At 34.0% G+C, this 27,200-nt stretch overlaps 1 protein-coding gene across 2 annotated transcripts in view; it reads left to right on the top strand.

Moving 5' to 3' along the window:
• The window catches only part of LOC129227225 (ras and EF-hand domain-containing protein-like), a 135,523-nt gene extending 109,143 nt beyond the window's left edge, over nucleotides 1-26,380 (top strand). Inside the window, exons 14-19 of one of the 2 annotated variants that reach the window (XM_054861733.1) lie at nucleotides 2,140-2,221; nucleotides 3,559-3,673; nucleotides 7,424-7,471; nucleotides 17,379-17,498; nucleotides 21,260-21,336; nucleotides 23,176-25,835. In XM_054861733.1, the coding sequence (XP_054717708.1) occupies nucleotides 2,140-2,221; nucleotides 3,559-3,673; nucleotides 7,424-7,471; nucleotides 17,379-17,498; nucleotides 21,260-21,336; nucleotides 23,176-23,272 (539 nt within the window). In that variant the 3' untranslated portion in view covers nucleotides 23,273-25,835. Of the gene's footprint in view, nucleotides 1-2,139; nucleotides 2,222-3,558; nucleotides 3,674-7,423; nucleotides 7,472-17,378; nucleotides 17,499-21,259; nucleotides 21,337-23,175 lie in introns of both variants that reach the window. The other variant, XM_054861734.1, reaches the window with a different exon arrangement.
• Nucleotides 26,381-27,200: the final 820 nt, after the last annotated feature.

Below are 27,200 nucleotides of genomic sequence, written 5' to 3'. Positions count from 1 at the left end.
TTACTAAACAACGATCTATACGATGGACCAGTCAAACCCGGTTCGTCATTCTTAGGTTAATCCTGATAGAGAAAAATCTGTAAATATTTTAACTTTTTTTTCAAAAAAAAAGTTTTTGACCGTAAATCGCTTTTTGGCGCAACATTATCGTCCCAAAAAGTATCGAATTACGGAAAAAAGAGAGAATTTCAAAAAATCATGAATTGAGCTGGATAATCTCGTTCTTTTCTTTGTTTCCATTCCGTTACTTGATAAGCCGTTACCTTGAAAGAAACGTTTTCAATGTGGTGACGGTCCCTAAAACGTTTTTCGTTAATAACTCCTGTTCTTCTGCACGGAATGCAGTGAAATTTCGTACCCCGGCTGTTTTTTGCGGTCTAAACGTAATTATGTAGCAAAAAATAGGGATTCCCATTTAAAAATCAAGAGTTGGTGCTCGTTTTGCTTTGTATATGGTCCCTTATCAAAATTTTACCTACATAGTTTTAAAGAAGACTTTAAACCAAGTCGGATGACCCCTTTGTTTCCTTTCTAGCATGCATAATGGCCGAATAATTAAAAGTGTTTCGTTTTTTTTTTCTATGACTGTACCTACAGGGATAAAACATGTGAAACTTCACTGTAAAAGCTTCAAAACCAATCTTTAATAGTGGTCTTTATCAATATCATAGTATTTATAATCTTATGGTGATTCACTCAGCAGTCCGGCGACGAAAGAGTCGTAAAAGCTTCAAAAAAAATCTTTAATAGTCTTTAGTCTTTATCAATATCGTAGTATTTAAGATCTTTAATGGTGATTCACTCAGCAGTCAGGCGTCGAAAGTGTTGGGAAGAGGTAACTAGAGGGATAAAACACGTTAAACTTCACTGTAAAAGCTTCAAAACCAATCTTTAATAGTGGTTCATAGTCTTTATCAATATCACAGTATTTATAATCTTTAATGGTGATTCACTCAGAAGTCAGGCGTCGAAAGAGTTATAAAAGCTTCAAAACCAATCTTTAACAGTGGTTCATTGTCTTTATCAATATCATAGTATTTATAATCTTATGGTGATTCACTCAGCAGTCAGGCGTCGAAAGAGTTGTAGAAGCTTCAAAACCAATCTTTAATAGTGGTTCATAGTCTTAATCAATATTGTAGTATTTATAATCTTGAATTGTGATTCACTCAGCTGTCAGGCGTCGAAAGAGTTGTAAAAGCTTCAAAACCAATCTTTAATAGTGGTTCGTAGCCTTTATCAATATCGTAGTATTTATAATCTTTAATGGTGATTCACTCTGCAGCCAGGCGTCGATAGTGTTGGGGAGAGGTAACTACAGGGATAAAACATGTGAAACTTCACTGTAAAAGCTTCAAAACCAATCTTTAATAGTGGTTCATAGTCTTTATCAATATCGTAGTATTTATAATCTTTAATGCTGATTCACTCTGCAGTCAGGCGTCGAAAGTGTTGGGAAGAAGTAACTGGAGGGGGGAAGACAGGCGTGAGTTCCGTTAAGTTTTGCACGAGTTTCCTTGAGAGAAATATTAAGTATGCTTGGGCCTCTCTTAACGTCCCAAGCAAGAGTGCCCACCTATGGGGGGGGGGGGGGGGAATCATGGCGCAGGCTGCGCCATTGAAATTTTTAGGGTGTTGTTTTGAAGGGTATTTTTCTCATTCGGGTGGGGTCTCCACGATATTCGGGGTGTGTGCCCTCGCCCTTAGAGGGATAAGCACCCCTGTATTAACTGATTGAATTTCCTTACGGGGTAGCAATGTAGTTTGATTATTTATAGAATTAGAAACGTTTTTAAGACTTTAATTGCTTTCGGAGAAGTAGGGGTGCCCTCCGAGGAGGGAGGATGAGGGGTAATGGCGCAGACTACGCGATTAAAATTTTTAGGGGGGGTGTTTTGAGGGGTATTTTTCTTGTTTGGAGGGGGGTTCTCCGTGTTATTGAACGGGGTGCGCCTTAAGGGGGATGATCACCCCTGGTCTCATAAAGCCTTTCACTCAGCTGGGGGGGGGGGGGTTCATTAATCGTCTTTTTAATGTCTGAGAAATCTTGTTCTGACATATATTTAAAAATATTATTTTCTTTGTATCTTTAAATTTTAACTGATAATAAAATGGTATGTTTGGAACTCTTTTAAACAGGTGTGGATTTCTTGATGAGAACTATTCGAGTAGACGGCCGAAATGTTGCAGTTCAGCTATGGGATACAGCCGGTCAAGAAAGGTAACAGATTTTTTTTTCGGTTACAATCAATGATGTTGAAATCAAGTTTGTTTTAAAAATATGGAAATTAGTTAAAATCTTTGAACCAAGTGTTCAGTCGTGTTTTGAAGTAAAAAGCGTGCTTTTAGGAAAATCGAAACGGCTGAATAGTGAAGTATTTGTCCGTGTCTGATACGGATGAAAGTTACCGGCAAATTTGCGCATGTCCAAGCTTGTACTTTGCATTATTTTATTTGTAATGCTCGTCTGAGACCCTTTCTAGAAAAGATAGCAGATAGTCTAGATTAAAATCAAAATTTCTTTACCACAGATTGTAGTACCACTATACAGCATTTTTATAGTGTAAACTACGTTCTGCATTTTGACGATTAACTGCTGTCGAACTCGTTTATAATGAGCACAACTCGCTTTTAACGAACACCGCTTAAAGTGAGCGAGTGATTAGTGTTTCACAACATTTTTATTTACTTCCGGTACATCTATTTTATCTAATTTGAAAAAATTACTGCAACATTCCGAAGTCAACCGAAAGTTAGTGACGAGTTTTAAATCCTGAGGACAACTAATGAATCTCTCTTCCATTTTGTGTGTGTGTTGGGCTGGGGGGGGGGAGGACTCTGACAATATTTCTTACATTAAATACGTTCAATGTGTAAAAAGGAACAAAAAATATACTTAATACAATTTTATCCCTACGAAACATCGAAAAAAATTCTAAGCATAAAAATTCCTTTGCTTTTTCACAGAAATTTTGTATGACAAGCAGATTAAATTGAATGATTATATTGCATGCTTTGATTCTTGATAAATTATTAAATCCCATTCTTTCTCACGAATAAACTAAGACGCCCTTTTTATTTAAATTATTTACTTAATTAATTTATTTATTTGGGTTAATTATTTTTTCTTCGAGCATTTACATTAGGCAATTATTCTAATTTCATTTTTTTCGATTTTGTTCTTAGTTTAAAGTTTTAAAATTATATTTGAAACACAGTGCTATATAAAGAAAGCTCGTGTTTCCGTAGAAAATTTTGGTTATTATTCATAATAATATTATCATTATTATCATCATCCACAAATCAAAACAAATACGATCATTAAACGTCATCATGATTATCATTATTATTCTTATCATCATCTTCTTCAATAGCAGCATAATAGTTATCGTTCATTATCAATATCGTTATTATTAGCACAACAATTATCATTATAACAATAATAATGTCTCTAAATTTTACTATCTGTAATTGATGTTATCGTTATTATTATTATCATCATAATCAGTGTTATCATTAACAAAATGAAAACGTCTTATATTGCTTCTTTTTTCGCAGATTTAGAAGCATTACGAAATCCTATTTCCGTAAAGCGGATGGTGTCATGCTCTTGTATGACTGCACGTGTGAACATAGTTTTCTGAATGTACGTAATTGGGTAGAAGATATTGATGTAAGTACTAATTGTTTGTTTTTTAAATTTATTTCAACCGTTTTTAATCGACAGCAATTAGGTTGCAATACTGGACTAAAAATGCAATACCGATATTCGGTATTTAAAAAACGTGATACCGGAATACCGGTAATAGTACCAGTATTAGAAATTTCTCAAAAAAAAAAAAAAAAAAAGATCAGCATCATACTTTTTTTTGTTTCCATATTTCACTACTTTGTGAAAAAAAAAAAAAAAAGAATTATTTATGAAAAAAAAAAAAAAAAAAAAAACATATTCTGACTAATATAAAATGAAGGAACGAATGGCATCATTTAAAAATCGACAATAGCTGTAATGCATCTATTGAATCGTCCCTAAGCCTGAAACTCATTTTAGTGAACAAATTTCCTGCAGCTGAAAATTCTGTCTGAGTTCACGCAGGTCGATTGTATTGTTGATAATGCGAGATACACCTCCTCTAACTGTCTTGAAGTCCTTCATCTTCAAATTATTTGGTCTCTTACGTGTTGATTTTGGATACATCTTTTTTTTTTTGGTGTGTGAGCGGTGTATGTTTTGTATTGTGCGTAGTTGTATTATTATTATTATTATTTATAGCTAGTTGTAATTTATCTTCGAGAGACAGTTCTTTTCCACTAATAAAATTACCTTCAATGATTTCTTCTTGATCAGGATAGGTTTCTGTTTGTTTTTCATTAACCCTCTCGTTTGAAATTTACGATGAACTTAACTAAATTTGATCTTTTGTTAGTTTATTTTAAACGTTTTCGTTTTCTTTCAGAATATTCTTTAATTGTGTAAATATCTGAAAATATGTTATAGTTGATTATATCTTTCCTCTAGGCCAATTTTTTAGGTAATCTATAATTGCTAAATATTATGTCGTTAAGCATGAAGCTAAATAGCGAGACAGGACGCTAAACTAGTATCAGTGACCGACAAATTACCATTTGTTTTACTAACACGAAATGTTTTTCTCAAAATTCAGTGCAGTTGAGACAAATATTTTTGAAAACATAATCATAAAGTATTGATGCAATTAATAACTGGAATAAATTGTTCATGGTACAAATACAGTCGTAATTACACTTGAAATTAACTTTTCCAAAAGGACAAGTGAGTGATCATAGAAATGAGAAAAATAAAAACAAGATGGGTACATAAACGCATGAAAATGCAATTCATCTCATCATCTAGTGATGAAAATATCATTTTGTAATCTTTCTTCTACTTATATTTATTTGATACTCTGGTAATTTGTGTTTTTGAAGCCGATTTTGTAAAACAATAGATTGATATTGGTACTATCTCTTCAAAAAAGAAATATGCAGGGTGATTATAACTAAAGTTACACTTTCAAAACGCTGTAAAAACAACACCACTGGTCAGAATGACTTCAAATTTGAACGGAATATTCTCGAAGAAGATGGAAAACGTATAGCAGAAGAAAAATAAGTAGTTGGAATTTTTAGCAATAGATGGCGCTGCAAGTGTTAGAGTATATAAATAAAAACACCTGTCATGAGCACGACTCATTAAAGTTGATGTAAAAACGAAAAATACACGTTTTTTTCCCTCATTTCGCATCTGAGAAGTTCACTATGACTGTCTCAATAAAAGACCTGGAAGTCCCGATCCCCTGATCTTAACCCGTGTGACTTCTGGATATGGGGCTATCTGAAAGCTCTTGTCCGATTGCAAACTTTGCTGAGCTGAAGGGATGCATCGCGCAACACATTCTAAACGTGACCCGGAAACACTTCAATCAGTCGTAGAACATCCTGTTTCTCGATTTCAACTTGTTACAGAAAACGGGGTGCATCATACTGAACATCTTTTGCGCCAGTCTCACGAAAATTAAAGACCGATTTGAATTTTACTGATGCTTTTTATGCGGTTTTCGGCCTCAGGACAATTAAAAACCGATTTTTCCCATACGATGTGATATGACCTTGCCGTGTTGGATGGGCTTACTTAACTAACAGTGTCACACCTGTACCCGCGTGCACGCTAATTAATACGGTGTTTTAACGTATAGTTTACACCTTAGGTAATATTTTATGGTTTATTTGTCATTTGTAGTCGACCACTATTAAATTATGATGCTAACAGCGCCATCTGTTGATAAAAATTTTAACTATTTATTTTCTTCGGCCATCAAGTTCCCCCCTTCTTCGATGATATTCTGTTGAAGTTTGACGTCATTCTGACCAGTGGTTTTATTTTTACAGCGTTTTGAAAGTGGAACTTTAATTATAATCACCCTGTACGTTGAAAATAACAGTACATGTCAAACAAGTTAAACTAAAAATTATTTATTATTTTCAGCTTATACCGAATCTTACCTCAACAAATACCGGTATCTTACCTCAGCAAATACCGGTACTTCAAAATTGCACAAAAGCTCGAAATACTGGTATTCGTTATTCCGGTATACCGGTATTGCAATCACTAACTACAATAAAATATTACCTACAATCTTGTATTTCCAATGACACCTATACCTTAACAGTACACTGTAAAAAAATTCAGAAACATTACTGACTATTTCCGTGTAACCTTTCGGGATTTCAGTGGTTTTTATCCACTTCCTGGAAATATCAAGTATCAAGGACAAAAAGTTTCCTGAATTTCTACAAGTTGCACGAATGCAGACTTCTCTCTGTTGTAAAAAATATTTTTAGCTCCCAGTTTAAAGATTAACTGAGAGTATTTATAAGGTGTATCGGCTTCAGTTCGTAAACGGCTCGTCCATGCTGATTAAACTCCCAAAGGGAGCGAATAAGTATGGACTTCGTAGCGTTGCCAGAATTGCAAGCAAGTGAGATGCTTGATACCTACTTGCAATTCTAGCTTAGATATGGCCATGCTTGCAGTACTGCTTTTGGCACTGTCTTGATAAATCGGGAAGGTGCCAAGCTGTAATATTATCCCTACCAGAGATAAGTTTGAACTTCCAGAGACACAACGGCTTTAAGTGAGAAGATTTCTGGATTTTTCAGGAAGGTTACTGAATTTTAGCGGAAAATTTTCCTGATTTTGGCGAGATATGTAACTGGCAGAAAGTGGGCACATCTGCTGCCTATTATTTTCCAGAAACGTTTCTGAATCGTTTTTACAGTGTATAAAGAATCAAATCTTAGCAGATGAACAAATGAACATTTGGATGGAAAGATAAAATAGTAACTACAGTTGAGGCAAACCTAACCTGGCAGCGTCGTAATGCAGTGATTAGAACCTACGTACCCTTCACAATGCTGCCAGGTTAGGTTTGCCCCAACTATAGAGATAGTTGGAGGTCGAAAGAGCATGTAAAAACAAGCTTTATCCGTTTCTTTTAGCTTACTCCCTCACATTTTTGTTTGAAGCCTTGAACCTACCCACGCTCAGGGTGCAAGTTTCCTAGTTTTGATGTGATGAATAATAATAAAAACAAAGCAAACGTTTGTTACAATTATCACCACATATGTAAAAAATAATAGTGCTTATATAGATTTTAGCAATTTTCAGATTTTATTTGCAGCAAGACAGGAGTTTTCCAAGAAAAATGTGGAAAGTTCCCGTTTAATATTGTGAAAAAATAGGGGGGGGGGACAGCTAATCTTATACGTTTGGATCTGTTTTGAATTTGTAAATATCAAGCGTAAGAGCTAATCGTGTGACAAATTGTTGATGCTTAGTTAAGATTAGAACTCGGTTTTATAATGATGGAACGCTCTGAACTGATATTAGCGTTTCGTCTTGTAGGTATCGTGCTTCTACAACTTGATGGCGGAAAATTCTTCTTCTGGAAGGGTAACCATAACCTATCTATTTGGTTCTAACTCCCTCAAATGAAATGCCTAATTGCACGTTTTTCTCTCTTAAAATCGCACTTGGTGGAGGAACAGTCAAACCCCGATGTTACGTCGTTATCAGTCACGTAGAAACTTGAAGCCACAAATGGTTGGTGGTGCATATTGCTGTTCCAGTGGAATATATAATGAATAGCTGACTTACATGGCGGTAACTTACTGAATAGCTGACTTATCGACATTTTAGCTTCAAAAGTGTTGGGCGACAAAATTAGTATTTGTACAAAAGCCTCGTTGCAGAAAACTGATTCCCAAGCTTTAGAAGTATTGTTTGATTATTTTATTCTGTATATGAAGTCGATTTAATTAAAACAATTTTTAAAAAAATGTTTGAAAATGAGATTCATTACAGTAAGTATTTCTCGATACATTTTTGTTGAATTTGTGAACTAAGTTTTCTTTCTAGATTAACCTTAGTTGACATTTTACTCAACTTATCATCAATTGTTTCACTACATAATAACCAACGAATATTATAACGTATTGATAAATACTAGAAACGAGGTTGGATCCAATGTGGTCTTGGGACCAAAATGTCGGATAAGTCGGCCTGTCCTTTTCAAGGGGTTGTAGGGTAACCACTAGGGTGTCCCAAGATATAATGGCGAAAAATTTTTTTTGAAATCGAATGTGCATACCCTCCAAATTTTTTCCATTCTACCTCAGAAACATGAGAAAAAAGTTTTATTGCAATAAAATAACGGGAACCCGTGCCGACTTGAGGTCAAAGTTGGACCTGAAATCCTGTACGGCGACTACAGTGGAAAGATTGCTAACCGTATAATTCCTTACTACACTCAACATCAATTTATTTAAAGCAGATATTTGCAACAATGTTAAACTACAAGAAACATTACTGAACATATTTTTAATTGAATGTTTGCTTTTTGCAGTCAGGATAGAGCTTCCGGTGCTCGTGAACGCAACGTAACACAAACTGTTTTTGTTCCTCATCAGCTGTTAGCAAACCATGAGAGTCCTGCATCATTTTTACCGCTCTTTCAGCTGCATAGTTTACTGCTCTAAGCATTGAGACAGTCTTTTTCACATCAAGGGAGAAATATTATTGACCATACCATAAAAGCTGGATGAATTTTTGTAGAGCAGCTTTTGAGATTATTGAGTCCACATTTTCGTACACTTGTTTCAAAAAGCAGAAATCTTTTTTGGGTGCTTTGACTGCCAAAATGCATTGAAGTCATGGTTTCATGTATATTGTCACTAAAAACAAGCAGACATCAAACAATGCTTGACTTTCCTTCGTATCTAATTTGAGTTGTGAACTAAACAGTAATAGTTTTAGGGAGTAAATTGCTTGAGCCATCCATCGAGCTTGGTGCATGGCTCCCGGTGGTCTTATTTTAAATTCATTTTCTGTATTTCCATTTAAAAATATGATAGGCAGTTCCATCAACTCTTGATAGTCAGCCCTGACCGTAATATTAGTAAGTTCAGCACGGTAAAAGCCAAATAAATTTTCCAAATTTGGATACAGTTCGGAACAACTCCGCAGCTCCTCCATAGCACTGTATTTTAGTGGGGTAGATCAGTTCATACATATGAAGGAGTCAAGCAAAGGGGAAAGCATTTCGCTATCAACTGTTTTGCTCAAGAAAAGTGCAAGAACCACTTAAAGGACCTGTTTTGGAAGCTGTAGTATCACAACAGAGAGTTTTAACTTTGTCTTCGAGATTCCAATCTAAAACTGCCTTTCAAACAGCCTGTGTTTGTTTTTTTCCTGTAGAATTATTCAGTTTAGACTCAGCAATGAGTTGTTCCGTCACATCCATATGAAATAACTATTGATAAGCGATCTTCTTTTGATTTTTGAGCACCCAAAGCAGGCAACAGTCTCATATCCCAAGGTAAATTCACTACATATGGGACCTCGTACTGAAAGCCAATTTTTATTCTTTCTCCGTGCTCCTTCTGCTTTTCGGTTCGAATTCTTTGAATTGAAGATTTACTTATGGGAAATTCATCAATGTTACACCCAAGTGTGTCAATAGTAGCTTCAAGAATAAACACATAATCTCGTATACTTGGACACCTATCCAATGGAGCAACTGACTTTGGAGTAATAAAATCGTTCCTCATTACATATTTACTTCTTCCAGGTTCTGATAATACTTGTTCCGGGTTCTGGAATACTTGTTCCAGGTTCTGATATACTTGTTCCAGGTTCTGATAAACTTGTTCCAGGTACTGATTTATATGTTTCAGGGAAATCTTCTGAATTAATATTTTCACTAAAGCTCAAAGAGGAATCTTCTTGTACAGGTTCATACAATTCCGAGGATGTTGAAGCGGAATCGTATCTAATGCGCCTGTTTTCTTCTTTGACAGCTCAAAGTCGAGCCCTTTCCTCTTTGTCGGCCAGTCTTTTATCCACTCCATCTAAAGTGACTACGTCGGCCGGGCTCTCTTTGGAGTTGCAAGAAAATCCCACCTTCCTCTATTTTGATTAACCGAAGTGCATCAGCATGTGCAATATTGAATAAATTGTTTAAATTACTCTTAAATTCTTGTTGACCCTGCCTGAATACTTCTTGCAGTTTCTTTGCATTTTTTTTTTTTTTTTGTAAGTCTCTCCAAATTTGATGCAGGTTTTTATGTTTATTCACAAAATTTGGCAACGATTTGGTGGGAATGCGTGCCTTTTCCCAAAAGATGATGCATTACCGAATAGCAAGATTTGCACTTTTACTGATGGTTAAATTTACTTCTCGAATGTCATAGAACAAAACAGACAGAACTTGTCCGTTAGAGGGAAATTTCAAGCCCTTAATTTGATGTTTTACGCGACTCCTATTAAAAATATCTCTTTTTTCGAACTTTGCAATTCCACTGCCATGTTTCGTTCCCTATGAAAGAACTATACAGCGCTCGCTGACCGGAATGTATTCGTACTGACACGTTTGACAGTTTGCAAATTGCCACGACTAAGCACCCCCCCCCCCAACAATTTTTTTTTCTGTTTTCATTTGTTTTCTGTGCACTATTTATAGCTGCTTTGAGCTTCGCAAAGTATCACGTCGCTATACACGTGCTATTTACACGTTTAGGCCTTTAAGCGCAAGTCGGCACGGGTTTCTGTGCTTCAAATTGCATGAAACTTTTTTTTACAACGGTTTTGATATAAAAGGAAAAAAATAAGAGGGTATGCGTTTTAAAAAAAACGACTTTCATTTTTTTTGGGACACCCTAGTAACCACGTTTGGACCCAGTGACTACAATAACTCATTTCAATCAATTTTGACTTTACGTCAATACTCCACTGGAACAGCGATATAATGTAACTCCACTGAGAAATAAATCTCATATTTAGCCAAAAAAGAAATGTAGCAATCAGGGCCTGATTACTGAATAGACCAACTAGGCCCTACAGTCCCCTCTTTTTTGGGGGCCCCCAAATTGCTAAAACAGCTTTAGCCAACGGCTAGAATCGTAATGTTTCATTACAGGGGCCCCCGGAAAGCGGTATGGTCTAGGCCTTCCCAGTATTTTAATAGGGCCCTGGCAGCAATATACTCATATTTAGTAAAAATCATAGAAACAGAAACGGACAGTGAATTGGTTATGTACATAATTGTATTTTGTAAGATTTACTATATTTTTAAGTATACTCATATATGCTTGCTTTAAATTATAATGCAGAGTCTAATAAATATGCGAGCTTAGTATACTTATTAGTATTTTTTATTTTTCATTACTTTGATCATCACGACAGAGAGCTGTGTGCATTTTAATAAAAAATATACATGCTTAGTATATTTGTTAGAATCTGTCAGTGAACTTTGTGCAAAAATTAAACTCTACTTACGATTTTTTAAATTCCTTTATTAGCTAACATTCGTACCTGTTCCGTCAATTTTCTATGGAAATATAAAATTTTTGGACTTCGAGCTCCAGTTCTAAGTAAATTTTAATATTTCTCGATGATATCAGCTGTTATAGCAATAGTTGATTTCTGTTTGAAAGCTTTGAAGACGAAGAACTGAGACAATTGGAAAGTCGAGTGGATGGAAACTTAAAAATAATTTGGAAAATAAAATGTTAGGTTATGATGAGAGTGTATAGACACTGATGTGTTCTGAGCTTGCTTAGCACAGTGTTTTCATTGCTTTGAACAATACGTAATCTATAATGTTTTTCTAGAAAGTCAAATGAATTTATTTTCCAGAATTTTATTTTATTTTCTGGAAATTGGTAAAAACCTGTGACTTCCCGAAACGTTCCAAGGATATTAACAGTAAGGCTTCGGATTTCTTTTTTACAGTGTAAGTGAGCATGAAACTGTGGATATTAAAATTTAGAAAAATTTCAAATAACAGTATTTTGAGGATTTCCACCGTTCAAGTATTCAACTTAAAAGTTTTTTTTTTTCTTTTTGAGTTGGAATTGGAAAGGAAACATACGCTTGGGAAAACCAAAATCTGAACCTAACCAAATAAATAAATAAAGCCACGAAAAACTACTAAAAATTCCATTAAAATTTAAAAGCGCCCTCAAATAAATAAAAACGCCCATTAAATAACAGTAATATAAAATGAAAAATAATCTGCTAAAACTGCATTATTTAACGTTTATCTTTACCACCGACCTCGTTACCGCAGCCCATCCGATCTGCACGTAATGCAATCTCCTATCTGGAAACGATCGAACGCAATTCCGGGGGTGGGCGAACAACAGTGAGCATCAGGTTTTGTCCCCTAGAATTCTGTAAAAGCTGTTTCTATGTTATTGCGTGATATTATTGTCGAGAAAACAACCTGTACTTTGTACTATTTTGAAGTATACTACACTTCAATTTTCTAATGGAAAATGTTCTCAAGGAAAGGAAGAGAATTATTTCAAAAGCAAATAATTTGAAAAGAACGTTATATCTGGGTTTGACTGTGATACTTGAGATTGTGTTGGGAAATTCCTTTTCCTTTTTCACTAAATTTATTCTGAAATCTTTTTAAAATTTTAGACTATAACTTAAAAAAAAAAAAAAAACTTTAAAAACTTTAGTAGTGAATGAAAAGTTTCCAGTTTGTTTACTAATCCTTTGCAACGTCCGTTATAAGGTCTTAGATTACCTCCATTTTACCTCCCCCATTTTACCCCATGAAAAGCATTGGTAACAGGAATCAGAGAAAATAGAAAGTAAACCCGTGGACACTTCATTCGTTTCTTGCAATAACACCAACGAACGAACAATACAAACAAACATAGATTTCTTTTTCGAAAAGTTTTTTGCCTTTACTTTTCTGTTATTAACTACATCTACGCAGTTAGTTTATTGAGAAGAATTATGTATACATTTATTAGTGTCTCTGCTCTAAGAGTATTGGAACGTCTTTGAATTTTTATTCTGGACACTTATTAAGAGCTTTGTGTTGCCAACACTGTTATGTCCAGGGGTTCCAGACGAGTGAATATATGGTACTGTAAGGTGCAATACTGGCCAGGATATAGAGCAGAGGAGCCAAAAGAACATGCAATCATAGAAAGACTTGCTGCGCATGCGCTTTTGTCTTAGACATGCATTCAACCACTTCAATATGGCTGACAAATGGTTGTGGACATCTATGTGTCTTTCACATTGAATGAAGTACACTATTGGATTAAAACACAACTTTTCTAGGATTAATTATCCGAAATAACAAGTAAGTACAGCTTTTGATCACTTTGTAGCTTTTAGGGCTTTCAAACATAGTTAAAAGTATTTAAAAGTGCATTTACTGCTTTTCAGTTACCGTTACTGTCGTTTTAGGTTCAGTTTATTGTTACTGTCGTGAAATTTCCATTATTCAAAACGCTACCAAAAATATCTATCATTATTTTCTTGAGTACTCGATAGGCAGCATTTAATCACCAAAATAACCAGCTAAAACTATCAATAATCAACAAGTGAGGACCAGAACAAAAAATGATTCTTGTGCTTCGTAGGATGTAACCACATGCGAAAACGTAAACAGCAAAAAAAAAAAAAAAATCTTTCTTCGTCTGGGATTTTTTTTTCCTCTTTTTCATTCAAGTGTTTGAATCATTTCCTGTTAGCGGTTAATGTCTCGATACCGTTGAAAGTTTCTTTTGGTTTTTAAACTATGGAAAAACTTCTTGTGCATTTTATTTTGTTACTCTTGATTAACGTTTATGAAACGACTAGCTGGCGACGTTCCCCGGCTTTGTCCGGTCCACCTTGAAAATAAAAATTGCGTCAAGTGACGGATATTCAACAATTAGGCGTAAAAAATAAATAAATAAAAAAAACCGTCATGATTTTCCTTCCAAACAATGACGACAGACATTAAATTACTTTTAAGAAATTAAATCCAAAAAGATGGATTTAAAATGCGTAACCATGGAAATACGAAATAAAATAAGTTTAAGTTATTAAAATGCGAAAGAAAATGGTTCACAATTTGAATGGAATCGAGATTTCTTAAACTTGATTTAAAATGGCTTATAACTTTTTTTCCTTTCGAGATAAAAGCTTATTTTTTCGACCATAGGTCGAGTTAGATCAGGAGTAAAAAAGGTTGCTTTTTCCAATGGCGTCAAAAAGAAAGCTGTGGGACAATTCCTTCACTTTTTATTGATTTATTTAGTGAGGAAAGTAGTGTCTAAATTTCAGCTAAGCCTAAAATAATTCGAGCTAAAAACGCAAATAACTCCCGCCGTAATAAAGTTAGAGCATTCTAACAAATTTCGTAGAACGCGGAAAATTCTACCCTTTCTAACGATATGTAATATTAATATATGCAAATAATTTTTCACCCCCATATTTGAGAATTTATGTAAAAATTGGACATAAATTGGAATAAAAAAAGAACTAGTCATCGAATTTTATTCGAACTGGTCTACAAACCTTTTCAGGACTTAAAGGAACAATTTGTGGAAATTTCAGCGCAATCGGCCGGGTAGTTCTCGAGTTTTGCGAGTTCAAACACACAGACGCTTTTTGGGGACTTCATTTTATACTATGTAGAGAGTTTGTTTTTCCGTAACTGTAATATCCCAGAATATTTTTGGCTCTTCGTGTAAATAATTCATAAGTACCTCTATACTTCATTTTCGACACGGTCATGTTTCAATAAATGTATAATTTCTCACATTATTTAAATAATTACTCGTCTGTAAATTATAACACATTTGTGACAACTCTTTGGTACCAAGTGAAGGGTAGATCTTTATTGTTTTATTAACTTTTAACGTTACTTTGTAAAAAAAAAAAAAAAAAAAACTCATCAGAACGCCGAATTTTTTCACACGTTTTTAACGGCCCCCGAGTTATTATTATTTATTTTATGAATTTGTAAGAAAACGATTAAGATTTCATTGGTCCGAAGAGTTTTTCATTTGCTTTTACCGGCCCATGAGTCAAAAGAGACCTACACCAGAAACACTGAGTTAGAGCACTATCAGATAAATTAAAGCAATGAGCACTTCTTAACTATGTTGAAAACTCTGAAACATGATCAAATGCTGTAATTACAAGTTTTAATCATTTCCAGTACTGAATTCATGCAATGTGAAAAGTATGCAAAACGTAGAATATCATCAATCAAAAGAAAACTATTAAAAAAAGAAAAAAAAAATACACAACTGTATTCAAAAACGGTCACAATACGGGGAAGGGGAGGAGGATTATCTACAGTAAGGGTGCCGTTTCTCTCTCTGAAGGTTCCTTTTTTTTGCACCTCGACTACCTATTTTTTAAAAGGTGCCTGTTTTTCACCCTATTTAGAGGTGCCAATTCGGCTCCGTATTGGGTGCCGCTGGTGAACAAGCGTTTCTCCCCTGAAAGGTGCAGAATGCATCCTGTAGTTTTAACAGTGAACGATAAACATTTTTGGGGAAAATCAAAAAAATCCTTGAGACTACAAGCAAGTAACACCATATATTATTACACAACATAGAAACAGAAAGATGTTTAGAGCGGAGAACTAAGCAATGAGTAGTAGCCAGCTTACATTTCATTCTAACTCCAAAAACACTAAACATGTTGAAAAACCCTAAATGTTATACTATGATTAAATGCCTGTACATACACAATATTTTGAGGATTTGTCCAAAATACAAGTATGTTGAATTTTAATCCAATTTTGTTCGCCATTCAATGTGAAAGTTTAATGCCGTTGCATTTTCGTCGTCCGCCATTGAAGTGGTTGAATTTATGTCGGAGCGCATGCGCGAGCGAAGCAGCTGACATTAGCATTGTAGTATGTTTTATAGAAAAAAGACGCTACCTAAAGCTGGAAATCGAAAACGCATGCATTCCGCTCGTAAATGTTTTAAAACATGTCATTCTAACAATCGCACCTAAAGAGAAAGTTCGAGCAGAACAAAAAGCTAGAGAACGCAAGTAACAAATTGAAAAAGGAAAAGCAATACTTAAACTGTACGAAAATCCTAAATAGTGCACAAAAAATTACACCAACGTTATTAAAAAAAAGTGAAGAAGAAAGATTCGGATAGCTCTGAAAATGATAAACATTGATTATGTCTAGTTTGCTTGGAGCAATACAAAATTTCTGAACCCATAGAAGACTATAGGTACAATGCATGACACTTAAAAACTGCTCTCACGTCAAATGTACCAAAAAAAGAAAAAAAAAAAAGAAAAAAAAGAAAGAAAGAAATCTTATTTTATTTGCATCAACAGCAGATCGGATGTTGAAACAAGCGATGACAATGAGTGATTATAAAAATAGATCGGCCTGTAGGATGTGGGCCTACACATGTTACTGAGTCAAAGATTAATGCGGCCAAAAATTAGTGTTAGTCTACGTTTTATCTTTCATGCTTAGCACAGTTTTTTAATGTATTTATAAAAAAGAGTTCACAGGTGTTAACAATTTAACTATTTTATTTTCATTTCATTTAAAGAGTTATTGAAAACATGAAGGTGTTCCTTTTTTGTGTTAAGAGCATTACAAATGAATATTATTTTTAATTCTTGACTTAAAATATCCCATTTAATTGCATTTCGTACGTAATTTGTACATGTTATAACTTATTTGTACGCTTTTTTTGTGTATCACAGAGTGCCTCAAGCATGTCACTACTAGTCCCGCTACGAGGCAAGTTGAGACAAACTTAGACGCTACGCAAATTCCATTTTATGTCATGAAAATCCTTTAAAATGTTGATACCTGTTTTTAGAATACATCGCTCATGATTTACTCTAATGATACGATGCACTAAATGTTCCGCATCAGTTCAAACCTCACCGTAATCTCAAAATTGACGAAAATACCACTACTAGCCCCGGTCTTCCCTATATTCATGCTGTTCAAAAGTCATTCATGCTGTTCAAAATTATAAATTTAGTAAAAATTTTGGATAGATGTATTTATGACTTTTAAAAATTGATAAATTTCCCGCAGCGATACTACTTTTACCGTTTTTGCTCTTCCCTAAATAGCAGTAGTAGTATGAATATAGAATTTTCGCTTTTTTGAAATACCATTTTGTTCCGTTCGTACTGCGTATTTCAATCAACTTCTTTACTTTTATGAGAAAAAGGGATTTTTTTTCGTTCTAGTATTTTAGTGTTCTAGTATTTTAGTGTCTTCAATGACTCAGCAGGCGGCGTTTATTAAACTCTTAGCACGGGCACTGCCTTGTGGGTACTACTAATAAGTTAGTAAGTTCATGCCCAAAATTGTTTAAGATTCAATTTAGCAGTATATTTTCTCTTTGTACTTCTGAGCCTTCTAAAATTTGCAAAAAAATGTTTGTTTTATATCTATAAATGAAATAGTTCATAGAGATTACTCAAGTAAGCTTTTCCCTTTCACTTATGATTAGCATTGATTTTTGTTTGATTAAAAATGCGTTTACTTTTTTTCTAGAAAGCGGCAATGCAAAGAATACCCTTGATGATTGTGGCCAACAAAACAGACCTTAGAGCGGTGGCTATCAAATCAGGAGCCACGTGCATCACAACAGAGCAAGGGGAAAAATTGGCAAAAGTAAGATAAAACATCAACCAGTCTTGTGGACCACCTCCACTTTTTGAACAATTAAAATTTTAGAGTTAATAAAGGTGTTAAATTGTTGTGTAGCACGAAAAGTGCATAACCAAACTTATCTGGTTCATCAAAGAAAGAAAGATACTTGAAAAAGTACAAAGCACAGTACATAAATACTTAGTATCAGTGAAATCTACAAAAGAAACATTATCAAGAAGAGCATTCTTCTCTTGATATCGCAGAAAATAATTTACTTTGTTACCACAAACAGTGGCTTTGAAGACGATTAAAACTTTTCAACCTCTTTTTTCACATATAACAGTACCACCACGAATTAAATAAAAATTTATAAATCTTGTTTCTAGGTGAAAGACGATGTGTCTGTTAGCTGTTTGGGAAGAGGCAGTATCTACCTCGCAAATTTTAACCACGTTGTAATGAAATGATTGTAGTAACTTCAAAGAAGTTTACTTCTAAGAATTTCCATCTCATTTTAAAGACCGTGATCACAGACCTAATTCACAAATTTCAAAAGGATATTACCACAACAAATGAGCAAGGACATCCTCCTTCAACCTGCAAGACCAACTCATTTGATTATCTTAACAGGTCGCTTTAGGATTATATTAACCGGTCACACTATACTGGCCGCATGCCAACTTTCTATGCAAAACGTGGTTGGACTATTTTCCGTTTAACGATGTCTGATACAGCGTCAGTCCTTGCCATTGAGAAGAGATAAAATGGAGGGAGTGAAAACTTTCATTCATGAAACCCAGAACCTAAGTCACATGATACGTTTCAAAGCAAAGCATTGAAAGAAATCAGGTTTCTTTCGTTAGTTTTACGCAAAACGAGCCAACCACTCGCCGTTTTCGAGTCACGTGACTTGGGGTCCTTGGGGCAGCTTTTGCTAAGTCAATGATCGGACTTGCTCCCTCCATTTTAATACCTGCTCTAAGGTCCTGGCTTGTGGCGGATTTTAAAGTGTCCTGTTTTTGCAGAAAAACTAATTTCATGATTTCATATGAACTATCAATTAGTTCGGTAGTATGCGTCCCTTGGTTTTTCTTTTATCAATATTTCAAAGTCGAACCTTAAGCGCTTGTGTTATAGATGTATTTGAAAAATCATTACTACTTGCATGCGGTAAAACCATTTACATTGGTGGTAAAAAAAATGCATCACCCGCGCCGCAAAGGAGAGGAATATCATTCCGACTGCATTCAACACACAGTCAAGCATCCCGTATCCCAGATGATTTGGGGATGTATTTCTGGTCAAGGAGTTGGTGGGCTTCACTTTGTGCAAGGAACAGTAAACGCTCAGGTGTAAATTGGCATTTTGGAGGAGAAATCGCTTTCTACTATCCGGAATCGCTTTACTTCAGTTCCAAACATCATTTTCCAGGATGATTCTGCTCCTTGCCATAGAGCAAAACTGGTAAGTAACAATTTAAAAACCTTTATCCTGCCATTAGACTTAAATTGACATGGGGTTCAGTAATTTGTTTTTCTCTAAACTCACACGCAGGTTCAGAAATGGAAAAATGAGCATGGGATCAGCATAGGCGGATTTAGGACTGAGTTCCTGGGGGGGCAGGATTTTTTAAGCAACATTTTAAATTGCCCCCCACCCCATGTTTTTTGGTCTGTTTTCCTGCGATGCATAAGGCCAGGCTTTTACTCTTTGTTGTTGTTGTGTGTCGTTTTCATTAATGTTTATTTTCATGCTGTCCTTTTTGAATTGACCTTAAGAGAGGTGACTGGTATCAAGAAAGTGACGTAGGGCTCCCTTTTAAGTGAGATAAAGAATATCTCCAATTTTAGGGGGTCCGGGGGTTTCTCCCCCGGAGGAAATTTTGTAAAATGGATATAAAATTCTTCATTTTGAAGCCTTATAAGGGTTAATTGGAGAAACAAAAATCTCGGGAAAAAAAAGACAAATAATTTGTTTTTTTTTTTAAGTTTTATGATTTAAATGTGTTTTGTGATGTAAGTTAATACTTTAAATGAAATGCTGTACAGGTTTAGAAAATATGTAACATACTACTTATTAGAACAATTCATAATTTATACACTTGATAAGAAATAAAATCGAAGCACACTTTGCTTAGGAGTTTCAAAGACTTGTCTAATTATTTTCAAGATTTGGTTGGTTAGATTGGGTGTTTTGGCACAAGAGCCCTAGTAGGTTATACTGCGACAATTCTTTTTAAGGATTTTAGAACATTTAATAATTTAAGGCACCTCATTTGCACTTTCCAGTCTCTGAAATTAAGTACTAGATTATACAGTTGTACAGTATTATTCAAACTTTGCAACAAAACAGCTATTTTAAGTTTAAAAGAAAAAATAAACTATAGAATTCTCTCATTACAACAACCTTTTTTTTTTTTAATTATAAGCAGTGCAGAAAACGAAAAGGAATAGAGGTAGTGTATCATTTTTTCCGGTCTAAACGGATTAACAATATGCAGTAGAAGCAAGATAAAAGCAATCAATACAAAAGAAATTCCAAAATACTGCATTCGGGATTAAATAAATAGCAAGATATGAAACATGTGAGTCACGAAAATTTATTTCAAGTAATATGTTACAAGCGTAAGAACCATGATTTTTACACTTTTGATGATGTAGCAAGGAGCTAAGTTTGACATATTTTGGCATTTCTCCCCCTACCATTTGTTAGAAATTTAAAATCTAAGGTTTGTAGCCACACTTTTCCAAATATTCAAGGTTTTCTAGCACTGGAAGATCAAATTAGTTTTTTTGAGCACTTTCCATTTTTAAGGAACAAATCATGCACATTTTTGCGAGTTATGGACCTACTTCAAAGCAGTGGCCCTAAGCTATAGCTTGTTTATCTTATAGGCAAATCCGGCCCTATTACCTACAGATTTTTGTAATTTTTACGAAAGTTCGTCAGTTTTTACGGTTAAAGGATTTTTATAATTTTACCAATCTGAATGTGTGAATCCAGAAGGTTCTTCAAAATCTATCGTCTTTAACAACACAAAATATCTAGTTTTCGAAATCACGCAAATTGAAAATAAACATTCTGAAAAGAAAGAAAACAAATCATAACGAGCAGATCGTTCTGTTAGCGCAAATAGGGGAGGGGGGCTCCCTTTGTTTTAGGTTCTAATTTAAAAATAATCGTCAATTATTATAAGTGTTGCAGCTGAATGCATAGCTCGTTTAGCCTATATTTTCATTTGTATACTTGCCCAAATGGTTTTCAGTCCAAAATAGTGAATTTAGGCATATTTTCAGCACCCCAGTGACAGCTGTACTATTTGTATTTAAAGTTCTTTTTTTTTCTCCCATCAGAATAGGACATTCACTATCCTCTTCATTTTCATTGAACTATTCAAAAAAAAGAAAAATAATAATGATTTTTAAAAAAAAAAAAATTTGGAAGATGTGTTGTTACTACATAAAGTCCTCCCAAAACTGGAGGAGCATTGCCCCCCTCTGCCCCCCCATAAATCCGCCCATGGGGATCAGCAGTTTGCTTGACCTGGAAACAGCCCCGATCTGCGTAAACAATTATCGGATTCCTGCTGTTAAATGTTTATTTCATAAGTTTTGCGGAATTTCACATACATTCATCGTTACTTGGCCGACCAAAACTTCTCACATAATCCCATTGTTGTGAAAATGCGAGGGTGATGCAATTTTTTTTCCAGCACTGTACTTACTGTTCTTTAATAAGAAATTTAATCTTATTTTAATTAAAAAAAAATCCTTTTTTTTTAGGATTGTGATACAACGTTCATGGAAGCGAGTGCTAAGGATGGTTCTAATGTGCTGCGTGCGCTATCTAATCTCATTAGGTAAGAAGATTCTGTAGTTGGGGCAAACCTAACCTGGTAGCATTTTGAAGGCTATACGAAGATCCTAATCTGACGTTACGACGCTACCAAGTTACTTTTCCTCCAGGTATAGAGGGAATGCACCAAATCGGATTCTAATAAGTTAACTTCCCATAACCTTATTTATCTTTAAGACAAAGAAGCTTATGTCCAAAGATAAAACACACTCTAAATACAATTTAAAAACGTTCATGGAAGATTCTAAGCAACTAATGTGCCCATTTTCTGCCAGTAACATATCTTGCAAAAACAGGAACGTTTTCACTAAAACTCAATAATCTTCTTAAAGCTATCATGGGATCTTTCAGCAGAATTCAGAAATCCAACCGGTAAAAGCCAATCTTGTTTCTGGACCAAATAAGGAATCTTTACAGTTAAGTTAAATAGGTTTAAAATAACAGCTTGGTGCCTTTCACATTCACAAGAGAAATACTAAGTATTCGGACCATGGCCAAAGTAAAATCAGAATCACAAGTTCGTACCAAGTATCTTACTCGACTGCGATTCTTTCTACTCTACGGAATTCAGTAGAAGGCGATACATTTAATAAATAAGCTCAGTTAATCTTTAAATTGGTGTTTAAATTATTTTTCACAATAGTGAGACGTCTGCATTTGGGTAACTTGTAGTAATTCAGGAAACTTTTTGACAAAGATACTTGATTTTCCCAGGAAATTAAGGAAAGCTGGGAAATTCCGGAACGTTGTCGGAAATTAGTCGGTGACGACTCAGATTTTTCTTCATTTCGTTTCCCTCATAGTCGTAAGCTTCCTCTAAGAAATATTGTAAACAGCATTTTTTGAGTTGATAATGTGGGGGAAAAGTCTTTAAAAAAGTGCTCCTAAATAAAAAGATGTTGAGAAATTTTGTTTATTTGATTACGGTCAAGGTTCTTCCACCCTGCCGTAGTTTGTGATTTAACAATTGTTCAGATAAAAGATGCTACTCTACAACTAAAATGATACATACACAATTTCATTATATAATAATTTGTTTCGTTTTGGAAATTATGGAACAGGACAATGCAAATTACACCTAAAAGAGGGGAGGGAGGGGTTCTACTGTGGAACGGGGGAGTCCAACTGAAAAAGGAACGCATTGGAGAACATGGTTTCATTTGTTATGAAACTGTTTCAAAAACACATGATCAGTCATTAAAAAAACTCTAATTGAAATTGCAATTATTACTTTTTCATCATGCCTCAGTTTTTCAGTATACTAATGTTCATTTAACCCGGATAAAAATATGTTATTTATGAATTTGCCGCATTTTACGTTTTCCCTGGGAAGGAAAAAAAAAAAGAAAAAATGTTCTAAAAACAAGCAATATGTTTCATTTGTGCTTTTTTTTTTTTTAAAGCTGATCCCCGCCATTGAAAGTTAAATATATGAAAACAGAAATGCTACTGCTTCATCCGGTTATATTAAGGACTGTTAAGGATTATTTTCAAGCTAAATTCCCGGATTAGCAACTAAATTTGTTAAAATGATCAAAAATGGTATGTCCCATAATAATATTATTTTCGTAAAATATAAATCTTTTAAAAGTATCACATTTTTTTCCCTTTAGTTTTTCTATTTGGTTTTTGCTTTGTATGCATTTCCCGTATTTTACTATTTTCCAAATCTTACATTTATTTATCCCAGTCCCCTGATAAACGTAAAATCGATGTTTCACTGTATTTGTTTATCTCTTTAACTTTCAGCGTGCACTCTCAACCAAAGCACAAACCATACGAAAACAGTGCTATTGAATAAATTCATTTGAATGAAATAATGTGTCACATATTTATTTTATAGGTCGATGTCAACTTATCAAGACCTCCAGATGTCAGCTTCTACCATGCAACTATGCGATCTCAAAGACAAAAAGTCAAAAGGCTGCTGTGGAAAATGAAACAAGCACATCTATTAAGTTAAATGCAACGAGCACCATTTGTATTTAATGCATTCCAAAATCAACAACACATGTTATTTTTGCTATGTAGTATTAAGACACTCTTACCACGTGTGCTTGATGCAATCATGAACATCTAATATGTGCTCGATTTGTACGTTAAAAATGAGAATGATTATCAGATTTTCACATCATTTATCTTTTCTCAATATGATTAAGTGCTTGGGAGAAATGCTGTTGAATGAAATAATTACTGGAAAGAAGGACTTCGTACGATTAAAATAGTTACTAGAAGGAAGGACTTCGTGGAATGAAGAAACTTGTGCATAAATTCCCTAATAAAAAGTCATAAGAAACAGTTCGTGGAAAGTGGTGATGTTGCCTTTGTAAACTGCTGAAACGTTGTCATATTTACCTTGTATTTTATTTTACTTTATTTATTTTTTAATCTAATTTCCTATTACCTGATGTATTCTGTAGTTCAAACAAATACTTCAAATGAAGAAACTTTCTTTGAAGTGACTCTAGAAAAAAAAAATAACAAGTCTTGCTGAGAAGAAATATTGTTTCTTGCTGCCATTGATGAAGAATAATAAGCAATTACTCAACAAGAATGAATTTTCCATGAAGAAAATTATGAAAAATCAAGTCATTAGCAAATATAGCGTTGTCTAAGGTAACTTGCAATAGAAAAGCAAGCGCTTGTTAATTGTTGACTAATGTTCCGCTGAGCAGATGATGCAAAATAATTTTGATCACGTGCTAAATTGATATAAGTTTGCTTCAGATATAATATTTGTTGATAGCAGTGACAATATCGCAAATGGTGAAAAAAAACCTGCCTGATGAAAAAGAGTTGCAAATACTTATTCAAATAACTAGAATGTTCTGCAAAGCGATCGGTTCTTGAGTACTAGCCAAATGATCATAACATTCCTTCAGAGTACTGTTGATAGTAACAGCAAGAGCTTGATTAAATGAGGCAATGAACGTTGCTTAAAGCAACTGATGAAAAAGAATAACAAGAACTCGTTTAAAGAAACAGAACGATCGGCAAAGCAACGAATGAGAACGATTCTGAAGCACCTGTAGAAAAGGTATAGCATTGTTTGAGATTACTGTTAATAGTTGTAACAAGGTTTTGCTAAAACGAAAACATCACACAAAGAAAATGATGAAAAAGAGTATCGAACATTTTTTGAACCAACCGAATGTTCTGCGAAGAAACGAATAAGAAGGGTTCTTAAGCACTAGCAGAAACCATATAACATTTCTTTAGATTACTATTGATAGCAGTAACAAGAGCTTGCGCAAATGCAAGGGAAGTTGTCTGATGTACTGTTTGACCACGGATTGTATGTAATTTGGCAATCGGCCAAGTTAAGACGATTCCGTCTGAATGAATCTAGCAGGGGAGACGGAAAAATAGCGATGGAATTTTGATGCACGCGTTTCATAATTTCACTAGAGCCTTATTTATTTATTGTCTTCATTGAGGTGTAAATGAGTGGAAACAAAAGGAGTTTCTATGGAAATAACAAAAAGAAGATAAAATGTTTTCATTTCGTTCGGAAATGTAAAAGCAAAATGGTAAGCTCAAAAACTATGTTGTAAACAAAATAAATCAATTAATTAACTTTTGAGTGAGAAAAAAGATAGAATATAGTTTTGATTTATTTAAATTATTACAGTGAATAAATTGCCATTTTTTAAAAACTGAGTAGAAATAATTAAGAGAAAAACGCTCACATCTGTATCAGAGAAACTACCATTCCTGAAAGGTAATAGACACATCCATTTACGCCTGCAATCCAGCTAGTAGTTGAAGAAATGGCTGGAAACCCAAACGCTGGCTGAAGATATTCCCGAGAGACTGCTGCAACAGCAAAGAAAAAAATAGCCAGCTTTTGCTGGTTATTAAAATGTTAATTACTAAAATTTTATAGTTTTTTACTAACAAAATTATTTTTGATAAAACACAAATTATTGTTATATGTTAACCGAATTTGGAAAATAAGTTTTATTTTTTTGTTTATCTTGAACTTTAAAGCTGTTCTTTTTTATTTTTTTGTCTAGAATTAACTATATGTTTAAGAACATAGTTAAAATATTGTTAAATAGGTGGCGCTGCAAAATTTGAAAATATTTTCATTTTCCTTTTTGCTCCTCTATTTCACTTCCCCCACATTTCCCTACTTCATCTAATGAGAAGAATGTTGTCTCAAGTAACTTTTAAAAACTAGTAACTAGCATTCGCTGAAGAAGATATTGTAAGAAAATTGTGGAAATTAACTTCACAAAGTAAATTGTAATAAGAGTAATATCCTGTGCAAAAATTTTGAAAATGAAGGTTGAAGAAAATTACGGACGCAAAAAGTGAAATGAATGACCAGACTTCATGCTTACATTCTTAAACAAGCACTTGTTTAATAGAAGAATTGTTACACGAATTGTTCAAAGCAACTGATGGTTGAAATGAAGAGGACTGAGCTTTAAAAAATAATAATACAACTTTGAAGTATGTGTAAACTTAACGTTTGCACACATGAATCACTTTTTATTAAAAGGGTGTAAGTCAAATTTTTATTTGAAGATAGATACATTGATTTGTGTCAAAAGGGCATTTCTGTGTCTATTACAACACAACAAACCAATTAACATAACGTAAGTTCTTTCATGTGGAAATTTTCCTCAACGTGAATTTGCTTTTATTTTTTGGGGGAAGAACGATTGTAATTTTTGACTTACGCCCTTTCACCAAAAACTGATTTACATATGCTTCTGTTTTAATTAGAAACACCCATATGAATTTGGAGTAACTCTATCAAAGTAAAAGGTCAAAATACTACTGATACTAACTGATTTGAAAATCTAACTTCATAACTAATATTCTTATAGTCTGTTTCTGCAACAAATAGTCTATGATATTAACGTTACTAAGAAAAAATTCAAGATCATGTTTTGAACACAAAATCGCAACAGAAAAGATAAGTTTTGGTTTGTGATTTTATTTAGCAGAAATTTCTAAATAAATATTTGTGTTAGATGTAAAATATGTTTCATGTTTTGAAATATTTTAATTCAAGCTTTGAGCAATAAACGTTTACTGTAAAGAATGTCTACTGTGTTTTTTATTTATTTATTAATTTTTTTAATTTTTAAAGCAGAAAATACAGATTCATAGTCTTGCGTGTGTGGTTAGCACTCTCAACATAAACACTTGAATAGAATTAAAACAGCACCTAAATGTACAATGTAAACAAAAATCAAGACTTTAATTTTAAAAAAAATAAAAAATAAAAAACCGCAGCTTTAGATTACGTTTGGTAATGTTAGATGTTGAAAGAGGAGAGGTTCTCCCGGCAATTTTTCAAAATTGAAATTGAAAACGCTAATATAGATTATCTTCGACCATTTTAGGGGTAGAGGGCTACGGGGGGTTCTTTTTGGAAATTTTCAAAATTAAATTTCGAAAACTTAGTTTATACGATTTTAGTTGATGTTCCGCGGTGGAAAGATTCGAGGCTCTCTCTAGACGCTTTTCGAAACTGAAGCTGAAAAATTTTATTTTTTTCCGATCTTCGATGATGTTAGGCAGAGGAGTTTTGGGGGGTTTTACCTCGGAAATGTTTCGAAACTGAAGCCAAAATTTATGATCTTAAATGTTCTTGGCGGAAGGAGGGGGGGCGGGGGAGAGGCGCTTCCTCAAAGTTATTTTTTTTTTGAAGTTGTCTTTTAAAATCAGTTTTTTAGACGATCTTTGATAATGTTTATGGCGAAGAGTTTCTCCCTTTTTAAATTATTAGATAATATGTTGTATATATTTGTCTTATTTGAAATATGTTTCAAAATATTTCCTTTCCCATCAAAAGTTAAAAGGCCGCCCTCTTTCCAAACATCAGGGATCATCTAAAGCGGAAAACAGTCC

The sequence above is a fragment of the Uloborus diversus genome, chromosome 8, assembly GCF_026930045.1.
Source record: "Uloborus diversus isolate 005 chromosome 8, Udiv.v.3.1, whole genome shotgun sequence".
Lineage (NCBI taxonomy): Eukaryota > Metazoa > Arthropoda > Arachnida > Araneae > Uloboridae > Uloborus > Uloborus diversus.
Note: the sequence above shows the minus strand (reverse complement) of the source record. Positions and strands in the feature narration are given on the sequence as shown.